The sequence below is a fragment of the Solanum stenotomum genome, chromosome 2 (assembly GCF_019186545.1).
Source record: "Solanum stenotomum isolate F172 chromosome 2, ASM1918654v1, whole genome shotgun sequence".
NCBI lineage: Eukaryota > Viridiplantae > Streptophyta > Magnoliopsida > Solanales > Solanaceae > Solanum > Solanum stenotomum.
Genome location: NC_064283.1, coordinates 59,588,831 through 59,600,569, shown reverse-complemented (window position 1 = coordinate 59,600,569; position 11,739 = coordinate 59,588,831). Strand labels below are relative to the sequence as shown.

Here is an 11,739-nt window from a genome sequence, read left to right as displayed (position 1 = left end):
ATCTAAATTTTATAGGTTTTAATTTTAGGAGAGTAATATAAGATGTTAATAATTTAGTTTGAAGTTAATTTTTTTATTTATGTAATAATAATTTTTTTATATAAATACAATGTTTAAATCAAAATCATCGTATTCACTTGACCATAGGTAGTCTCTCTTTTTTTTCGTGCAAGGTGGCAGTAGCTTAATTTACTTGCATAGAAAAACACTCTCGATTTGCTTCAAATATCTCCAATAGAATGAAAGAGACATTTTTGTTTTGGCATATTTTTTTAACTAATAAAGCGTAAAAACTTAACAACAGTTAATAATTTTGCCAAAATATATTAATATATGTGAAGACATGTATCATATATTAATTAATTTGATATAGATATCGAAACATAAATTATTAAACCCTACATTCTAGATATTTCATGAGTTTTTGATCTTAAAATATGAACATTTAAATGTTGCCACTTGGACAATATGCCAATTTAGTACAATCATACACTAAATTCTTGCCAATTAGGTGTATTGCTTCTCCTTGGGTTTACACCTGTCCCCTACTAGCTTTTTTTTAGAATTTAAAATTTAATATATATTGACTATTTAAAAATATTTATCCAATCAGGTTATTTATTACTCCTAGTTACGTGAATTTCTTGATGAACATGAATAAGTTATAGGTTAAAAAATGATATTAATTCTACAAGAATACTTATACCTGAGTCGAGGGTTTATTGTATCTTTTTCTCTATTTTTATAAAATAAGAATAAAGTTGTATACTCACCAGTCTTTCAAAAATCCCTCGTAAAATTATACGAAATATATTATTGTTATTGTTACACTTACTGTTATTATTTGTTGTAGAAGAATATTTACATTGTCGACATGTTTGAAGTTAAATTTAATTTTTTATGCTTTTGCAAAAGGATGAATATGACACTTCTTTTATCAAAAAATTTCATTATAATTATTGATTCTTTATGAGGAAGACTTGAGGTGTTTTGGATCAAGTCAAGTCAAGATAGGAAGTGGGAAAAGTCTTTGAACAATTTTGAAATTGTCATGTCCACATATTATAATTGTCCATCAATAAATAAGTTCTTACAACAATTAACATATTCGTATGACCTCCCCTTCCTCATCCAATGTACCTTCTATATAAATCTTAGTTATCCAAGAGTTTTTTAGACTCTTGACATCCCAAACACCAACAAAAATGTCATGAAAAATATTTATCCAATTCCTTATAATAGAAATGGATTTTTCATCCCCTAAAATTCAATATCCCAATTTCAATTTCTTCCAAGATCAATCACCATTACCATGGAATGATCAACATTTCTTAGATGAATATATGACTAATTATCCATGGGATGTTGACTCCATCGACCAGAACAACGATCATTATCTACCAAGAAGTTGTTCATTCTCAGAAAATAACTCCTCGAAAGAATGTTATCCATTGAAAGTTGACTATATTGACCCAAACAACGATCATTATCTATCAAAAAGTTCTTCATTCTCAACCTCGAAAGGAAGTTACACATGGGAAGTTGCCTCCTCCAACCAAAAAGACAATGATCATCAACTACCAAGAAGTTTTTCATACTCAGAAGACACTAATTCCTCTAAAGAAAGCAATAATCATCATGACATGGAAGAGGTCACATCTCATCATGATAACAATAACTCCACCAAACTAGAAGAGGAAAAACACTACATAGGAGTTAGAAAGAGGCCATGGGGTAAATATGCAGCAGAAATAAGAGACTCAACAAGAAATGGAATTAGAGTTTGGTTAGGAACATTTAATACTGGCGAAGAAGCTGCTTTAGCGTATGATCAAGCTGCACTTACAATGAGAGGTCCATTGGCACTTTTAAATTTTCCAATGGATAAAGTAAGAGAATCACTTGAAAATATTAAGTATATTTGTGAAGATGGAATTTCACCAGCTGCTGTTTTAAAGGCAACAAATAAAATGAGATGTGTTAAACATAAGAGAAATAGGAAGAAGAGAAAAAGGGAAAATAATGTTTTTGTTTTTGAAGATTTGGGTGCTGAATTGTTAGATGAACTTTTGATGAGTACTTAATTCATCTTACAATAATTCTTCTACTTGTTTGTATATAAAAATTGCTTCTATATATTTTGTTTTCATGTCACTCACTATATGTGTATAGTTATTTGGTCTTCAGAATTCATCGATCATAAATGTTCCACCCTATCTTGATTAACATAAATTATTATTGTTTTTCTTTTGTATACCCATGTGGTATAAGAAACCACTACCCCACTAATTTGAATTTGAGTTGCATTAAGAGAAAAGTGAATTTTATCAAAAAAAGAAAAAAAAAATTATTCCCTCCATCTCAATTTATGTGGCACTTTTTAGATTTTAAGATTCAAATAAGTCTATCTTCGACCGTAAATTTTTCATATATTTTTTTTGAATTGTCAACTATTGTGACTTTTAGTACTTTTTACGTAGTTTATTTTTAAAAAATTGAAGATTTCATACGCAAATTTTCGATTAAACTTAAACGGTTTGACTCTCAAAAAACGAAAAATATCATCTAAATTGAGACAAATAAAATATTATTTTAAGGGACGAATTCGAGACTTCTGAAAGTGAAGAAATCACATCACATCTATGAGATGAAGAGTGAAAGTAAGAAAATACTTTTCTCCTAGGCCGCAATCATGTCTCTCTCTCCACCCCTCAATATAGTGACCAGTGACCACTTTCATATTTTTCTGGAATTTCATCATTTAATTAGGACTAAATTTCTCGTTTAAAATGTTCTAACTTCTAAGTTAAAATCACACTATACCTTTTAAAAATACTTCTAATTTAAAAATTGATAAAACTAAAAGATTACCAAGAATTAATTCTAAGTTGTGACGTGTTTATTTTTCCATCAAAATAACTCAATATATTTTGGTCTTGTCGAGTTTCCTCCTTTCCAGGCTGTAAAACAGTGACGTGTCCTTTTTTTTCTTGTCTTAATGTTCCCGTGAATATTAAGTTAGTATATTATATTATGATTCATAATATATACTATAATTTCTAATCGTGTAAAAAAAGTACGCTATCAATACAATCTGATATGTGGCAGCGGAATAGATATCATTTTTATCTAAGTTATTGATTAGTGTTTAATTTAGCATTTTGTTTAAGTACCTTATAATATATCTTATTTTAAATATTTTTAGCCAGTCAACTATAGATATTTCGAATCCTAATTATAATATATTAAAGTCGCCTTGATTTATACTCAAGTGTATACCAATGGTTATATTAGTTTAAAAAAAATGTAAATAAATAAATAAAGATTAAAGTTATTTTTTTGTTCTCGACTTTGTTGAGTTGTGTGTCGTAAAAATTTTATACTCTTTTGAGTAGTCGTATGATATTTAGTTGTACTTATTGGTTCAATTAATTCTGATTTTATTGTCCATATCCCATTAAAAAGGAAATTGATTGTAAAAAGAACTCTAAAAAATTAGCTCAAAAGGGAGAATTTTAATTTCTAATATTATATAAGGAGATTATCATTTTTTTTTCATCTGAGGTGAAACACTTCAACGGCCTATCTCATGATCAAGACTGTGTAAAGCGCAAACAGTTTAACGTGAGGATTCAACATCAGAAACAAGAATTGGGAGGGGTGTTACTGTGATATCATGTAAATTAATAATATTTGACATAATTCTATCCAAAACTAGTTCAAGATCATATAAGGAGACCATCATTTTTTTTCATCTGATTCGGTCCACTCCTCAACATCATTTCTCGCTAATAATTTCTTAATTCTCAAGACTCGAACTTCAGACTTATTATTAAGGGTGGTAAAATCTAATTCATCCCACCATATTCTTTAATAATTTGATTCGTCTGTGTCATTCTCGCGATGGGGCCATAAATTTATTCATTTGTACTATTTTATTTATTTATTTATTTATTTATTTTATGTTCCTTCATTTTCTAAAGCTTGTATCATTGTACTACTTTGACATTTCCATGGTTGGTCCGCGAGTCATGCGTTGGGACGTTTGTACGAATTAATAATTATAATCTTATCAACAATTTTGACCTTAATTTAATACCATTAATTAATATTCTAATTTGATATAAGAGGAAATTAACCAAACTATATACCCACTTTTATTTTATATGTATTTAATTGATCTTTCTTCAAGAAAAATATTAATAAGTATCATCTACTAGTGCACGCTGCCTATATTTATAAGGCTTTTTTAAAACAATATGAATGGGTCTTTTATAATGATTGAAGTATTTTTATTTTTATTTTTTAAAAAGAATCTTTGTAGAGAAAATATATATATATACTGAAAATCTTTAGGGTCGTCGTTCAAGAAAAATATTATAATTTTGTGCAGGCAAAATTGAAACAAAAAGAATTAAAAATTTGGCATAATTCTTCTTCTAGTTGGGCTTTACAATTAATTCTTCTAACGCTCCTGTACGTTAGCGTGGTCATAGGGGAATAGAGGACGTGTCACATAGGATGACAAAATTAACTCATAAATATTATGATCCGACTAGCTTGTTTACGCTTAATGTGGTTAATGAATTTGACTATTTATTAATTCAATCAGTTTTGATTCAACTCTGCGCATATAGAAGTTCAACTAATTTGAATCTAATATGTATCTCCATATAGATTCACAAAAAAGTTTATCAAAAAATATATTGTTTGATATGTTATATAGTCATGATTAAGAGAAAATTAAGTTGGTTAGTTTTGTTTGGTAATAAAATAAATTATAAAAAAAAAGTGTATTGTATTCTTTTTTCATGACTTCAAACTTTTATTTTATTTTATTTGATATTCGTATTGAAATCCTAATTAATTTGGATTGGTGTGACGCCTATTTAAAGTAGGGCTGGGCATTCGGTAATTCGGTTCGGTTTCGGTTCTTTTTTTTCGGTTTTTTCGGTTTTCGGTTCTTGTACCACACGTACCGAACATCGAACCGAATTATTTCTGTTCGGTTTATATTATTTCGGTTCGGTTTTTTTAGTTCGGTTTTTTTTTAGGACCTGTTTGGTGAGCTTTTAAAATTTAAAATTTTGTAATTTTTTTGTTTGATTTTTCAGCTTAATGGGCAAAAAATAAGTGGTCCTTAGATTAATTAAATTAGTAGTACATCTTTTTTGTGGTGCTGCCTGAGTGTTGGTCGACTGGCGGCTGCTGCTTGCTGCCAGTCTGCTGCTGCATGCTACCGCTGAGCTGCTGCGTGCTGCGTGCTGGACTGTTGCGTGCTGCCTGCTGGCCTGCCGCTGATCGGTCGGTCGCTGGTCGACGCCGGAGCCCGGAAGTGGAAACTGGAAAGTGGGAAACTGAACGATGTGCGGGCTGCGGCAAATTAGAAAAGTTTGAACTTTGAAAGTGCTCTGTCTCTTTGACCTAATTTACCTATAAAATATAAATTATTAAATTATAATATTCGTTATTTAATGTTAATATATATTATAATATAATATAATATTATTTCGATAAACCGAAAAACCGAATAATACAAAAATTACATACCGAAAACCGAACCGAAATACCGAAAAATACAAAAATATATACCGAAAACCGAAATACCAAAACCGAAATACCGAAATAATTCGGTTCAGTTTGGTTTTTCGGTTTTTCGGTTTTTCGGTGTTTATGCCCAGCCCTAATTTAAAGGAGAAAGGCTCCTTCTCATATTTATTTCACATTTAAATTCCAAATTTGAAATTTCTATTTAAGAATTTAAAAAAAAAAAAAAACTTTATTCATCCCCTATAATTATCAATGGTGAATTTGAAAATGTTGCTCACACATTATTTGGCGTTTTAAATGAAGTTGGTTGAAAATGTCAAACAAAAGCTAACATGTTATAAATGAATATCCACATATTAGGACCAAAAATAAAATAAAACAGAATATCCGCAATTATATACTTTTCAATGGTTTTAAATCCCCAAAAGAGAAGTCGTTGAGGTATCAGCCGACGGTAATCGACAAAGTCCAAATGTTAGGTTCAACATGATTTCCTCATCGATCCGTCCTCCATCATACGTAATATACATCTCCTTTAGAGACTTGATATCTCTTTCCGAGATTTTATTCATAAATGTATTGAGAAACTATTTAATGATATCACATTTATTGCGATTCAAACTTATGACAGTACTATTATATATACACCACAAATTTTTCTCTTAAGATATGTTACCAGCGAAATTAAAAGCGTGTTTATCATGTCATGGATTTGTAATATTGCCCTATAAAGTCTTTTATTTTCTAATCTCATTTCCATATGCGTGGTATTTGTCTAATATATTACGTGTATCCTTTTTTTTAAAAAAAGAATTCCTTTTTTGATAGATTTCATACCTTTTGTTTAACGTGTCAATCGTATATTGCAATTAAAAACTTTTAAGTATTGTATTTGTTGATATAACTACATCACCAGAATTTTTATTTTTATTTTTATCTTGCCACGTTGCTCAGTTAACATATTAAAAAATGAAATCTCCTTGGATATTTTTCCCAAAAATAAAATAAAAACAGTACAGTTCGGAACACAAATATTCTACATTTGTTGGGTTTGAGGAAGGGTTTCATCCCAAAAATGTGATATACAGTTATATACGATCTATTACTTTAATTTATTGATTATTTCCACCATTCGAACTCGTAATATGAAAGAAAAAATGACAACATTGTGGACTTGAGTATTAGAAGAGTCAAGCCATGTGCAGTGGAAAAAATAGTAGTGTACGAACTTCTAATTTTGATAGATAAGTTAGTGTGCACATTACATTTTAAATATTTGTCCCAAAGAGTACTCAATTCAGCAAGTTGAGAAACTGAAATTTAAAGGCCCCCCCCAGACTTAATTTTTGTCATTTTGATGGCTGATATGTATCCACATCTTTGTATGGGAGAAAACATTTAGTAGAAAAGATATATTAACCTGCCACGCTCCACATCCACATACGTTGCATATTGTTGAGTGGGACGTAATTTTAATCCAAATTGTTCTCAAGTTCTGTTGGATGAGTAGAACTTGTACGTGTTGTTTATAAGTATTCACAAGTTTTTGGTTCTATCGATTAATAAAATTTGTTCGGATTTAGTACTATTTTTGTTTTATCTATCTTGTTAGATTGTTCAAGGGTTCAATTGGATTGACAAAACTTGCATGTGTATACATAAGAATTGCTAAATATATGCAAACCAAAGAATGGTGTATCACAATTTCTTTCTTGCAAGTGGTAGAAGTTAAAAGGTTATTCAATACTTGTGATAGTGTATACAAGTCGAAAATTAGACAAAAAGTTATTTTTTGGGGAATTAGAATTTTTCACTAAAGCTATTCAAAATATAAAGAAATTATTTAATATTAAATAAAAGTCAAAAAAATTCAACTATTATATCACTATTAAATTGGACCAAGGCCGAGGGACAATCTGAACTGGGCTTGATTATAGTCACCAGCCCATTTTAAAGTCCATGAGAAATTAATGCTTATGATTAGTCCTATATTTGGGCTTTTGAAGAGAATTCACCGTCTTCCCTCAAAATCATAAGTTGGACATGGGATGATGATGGGCCTCACGCTTGGAAACATCTCTATCCCTCTCTCGGGTACATCCCTCCCCTCTCTGATACATCCCTCACCTATGTATTCGGATGTCCAGTGATGTATCCGGGATGTCCAGTATCCGGAAGTCTAGTGATGTATCCGAAATCCATTAATTTTAAGGGATTTTTGTAATTTGAAAAAGAGTAGAGAAATAATATAATTAACTCTTAACACTTGGGGTCGTTTGATAGAGTGTATTAGCAAAAATAATGCATGCATTAATTATATGTTTTAGTAATCCCTTGTTTGGTGCATTTTTTCATGGTACATTAGTTATACACTCTATTGTGTATTGAGGAGTGTATTACTAATACCTAGAAATCTATGGTATTAGTAATGCAAAGGATTTAGTGTATGCAGTAATATGGTTAAAGACTCAATTATCCCTCAAAAGTACTTTTACATCTTTTCCACCATAATTGTGAAGGATACTTTTGTAAATAAATATTTTTATACAATGCATACTATTTTTAATACACCAAACCAAACAATGCTTAAGAAATAATCTATGCATAACTAATACAAGTATAACTAATACATGCATTACTAATGCTTGCATTACTTACACTCTATTGGATATTATTTTTATACACTCTACCAAACGACCCCATGAAATCTATGTAAATTATACATGTTTTTTTAACAGGATTAAAATTTAACGATAGCATCGAAAGATCCTATTTGTACAAATCATCATTAGATTCCATGACCGATATACGTAAACTAATTTCCATCATTTTCTCAATTTTTTTAAGGTAATAACAAGTCGGAAAGAGTTTTTCCCTAGTATTTGAACTCTGCACCTAATTGATATTTTTTGTCTCAATTTACGTGACACAGTTTCTATTTTAATTTTATCCTAAAAAGAATGTCACTTTTCTATAATTAAAAATAACTTAAATTTAATATCCTCCTTTTACTCTTAATTAAATAATTTATAGTCACACGAATGTCTAAAATTTATTTTTTACCACAAATTTCAAAAGTTTTCATTTCCATCCTAAACTTTGTGAAAAGTCAAGTTGTATCACATAAATTGAGACACAGAGAATATACGAAGAATATATATATATACATGCAACCATTAGTCTATAAATTCAATTCTATGTTGTATTGAAAAAAAATGATTTTGATATGGACAACTCAACAACTTTGATATTATATAACTAATTTTCAATTTCCCTCCCGATCCTACCAAATTGGAGAATCTAATACCAAAGAAAAGATGTATCAATAACTTCTTGAAAGGCATATACCACATAGATGTAGAAAAATATTCCATATGTTTATGCATAAACAATTAACCTAAAGGACAATTAATAAAAAGCAAAGCATGTGAATTTACAAAAGCAAGTGCACTACCTTAACTTGGTGGAATTAAGAATGTATACTCCAATTAATTAATATTATCAATGGCCTCTAATTATAGTGCCTTGTCTTAATTGTTAACCTAGTATTATAAATTTTGGATCATTACACATTTTTTAATCTTAAAAAAATGAAAATAAAGATAATTAGTGGGCGCTTTATTAGGTTGGTGGAGAACCAATGAGTGTGTACTATAATAAAATTAATACTAGTTGACAAAAGCTTCAATAAGATTAATTAATCCTTAATGGGTACTTAATTGAAGATTAGTTTAGAATTAAAGGGTTCTTGAGCCGCGTTTTAAGCGGCGCTAACGTGCATTTGTCGGTTAATTTTGGGATTAAGCCAAAACTTAATTTTAATCTATGGTTTATGTTGGATCTAAGGGAGTCACGTGCAAAATGTGTGATGGACTTGGGGGACAAATTATTAAATTTCTTTTAGAATAAAGTGAAAATAAATATAGAAAATTTCATAAATAGCTATAGTTTATTAGAACATAGATATAGTTGTAGTTACGTTTTTTACGAAGTATAGCTATCATTGTTGTATCGAATGTGTATCAACAAAAGAGTTGTATTCATACATCAAGTGTAAGCTATATCAGAGGAATATCAATGCATATTGTATCAATTGAAAGTCGCATGCGAAAGAATTATATCAATGCATATTGTATCAAAGCATGTGTGTGTTGTGTATTTGCTACAAAACCTAAAATGTAGCTACATGTCATAAACATTTTGAAACTATAGCTATGTTTCGTAAATACAATCTAAATGGTTTAACACATATATAAAATTAAGTTTAATACTAACCTAGGATAATGGTGTTAATTAAGAGAAGTCCACTTACTAAAGAGTACCAAGTGTTGGTTGGGCCAAGTCCTAGAGATTGGTGAAAATGAAGTAATATTATGGGCTTCCTCAAAGATAATGATAATTAATTGAAGAAAAGACAATTAATTATGGATTACGATAAAGGACATGATATGATCATGGAAAAACGAATATAGAAAGGGCATTGCAGTTAAATTTGGTTAATTAAAAAAAAGGCTTAATATATGATTATTATTTTTTAATATATTTGTCAGTAAATTTTATTTAAATACTTAAATTACCTCAGCTTCTTCCATTTGAGCTCTAATAACATGTTCTTATTAGTCATTCACTTAAAATATGTCATGACCTTTCGCTATACGGATTAATTTCAATAAGCAATAAAACCTCATACGACTCTAATTTATGAAACTAATACATATAACTAAAAAAAACATGACATGTTTTACTAAGAAGACTAAATTTAAATCTCTTAAAGATGACTCTGTGTATAAATAAAATATATTTTAATATAAGTGAACACACTGCACCAGGCATGTGGCCTGTGTGTTTTGGTAATAATTAAGGAAGCAGACTGTATAATTATAAGGAAACAAAAACAAAAACAAAAACAAACTTATTATTCAATATATTCAGTCTGCAATACTGCATGGTGAATTAATGAAACAAATAAAATTGAATGAGAATAATATATTGTATTATGAAAGACATGGTAGACATGCCACCTCTAAAAAAAAGTTGGTAAAGTGACTTTATATGGATTCATCACAATGAAAGGCCATCTTTCCCTTTTATTATGGTCGATCTCGGACACATATTCATGATTTAAATTTGATATAATTTTATTTCCTTTTTTTGTTATTGAATTTTTTATTTTAAAAAAAGAAAAAATAATAGATTATCTCTTCTTTTAGAAAGTTATTTTAATTAATTTTTTATTTATAAAAATAAGTGATTTTCTTATTTATTTTCTGGCATTCGATAAGTAAGTAAAAAATATATCAGGTCTAATATTTGACATCAATTGACATGACCTTTAATTTTGAATGTGTACAAATAGACACTTAAATTTATATATAATTAAATAAGTAAACACACATTATCCACTCAAATTGATTTATATATATCATCTCAAATATATATATATATATATATATATATATGATTTAAATATCCGATACAATATGTTTTTTATTGAAAAATTATAAGAGGAACAATTGTGGGATGTCATAGAAAAGATATTTGGAGTTTCAAGAAAATCCAGAATAGATCATAGAAAACAGTTAAACTATATAGTCATTCATGTCGTTAGTTCCACCAAAGATTCTCTGTCGTCTTCTACTTTATATTATAACCAAAAAGAGATGGTACAATTAAAGTGTTCGAGGTTCCGGATAGTCGCGGAGTCAGAATTTTCATTAACAAAGTTTAAAATATAATGATGAAATGTAGGAAGAAGTTAATGAAATCCAATATCTACTATACATACGATATAATTTTTCGCTGAAGAAAATTTGAATGAACTCTTTACGATTGTAGAGTTGTGTGAGCTTCATAACTAAAGTTTTGAAGTGAATGTTGGATCAACAGTAAAACTATTTTTGCGTGACTTTATAGGTCGTAGATCCAAATTGTAGAATTTATCTTTGATACTTACGCCTAGGTAAATTGCGTAGGTTACACTCTTTAGGTGATGTATACCTTGGGCCAAGCAATGTCAAGAGATACCGTTTTGTAAAATTTTATAATAAAAGAATTATGAGTACACCAATATATCTCCACTTTGTTTGATTTAGTGAAAACACGCGATGACTAACTGATAAATAAATATGTACCATTATTTCCCCATCCACCTCCACAAATTGACCTTGGGTTTCTCATAATTAAACATGA

The 11,739-nt window shown here is 29.1% G+C and overlaps 1 protein-coding gene across 1 annotated transcript; it reads left to right on the top strand.

The window, feature by feature from the left end:
• Positions 1–1,128: 1,128 nt before the first annotated feature.
• On the top strand, positions 1,129–2,170 carry LOC125856922 (ethylene-response factor C3-like). The gene has a single exon (XM_049536584.1). It carries the CDS (start codon positions 1,245–1,247, stop codon positions 2,082–2,084), a length of 840 nt encoding a protein of 279 aa, XP_049392541.1. The 5' UTR covers positions 1,129–1,244; the 3' UTR covers positions 2,085–2,170.
• The last annotated feature ends 9,569 nt before the right edge of the window (positions 2,171–11,739 follow it).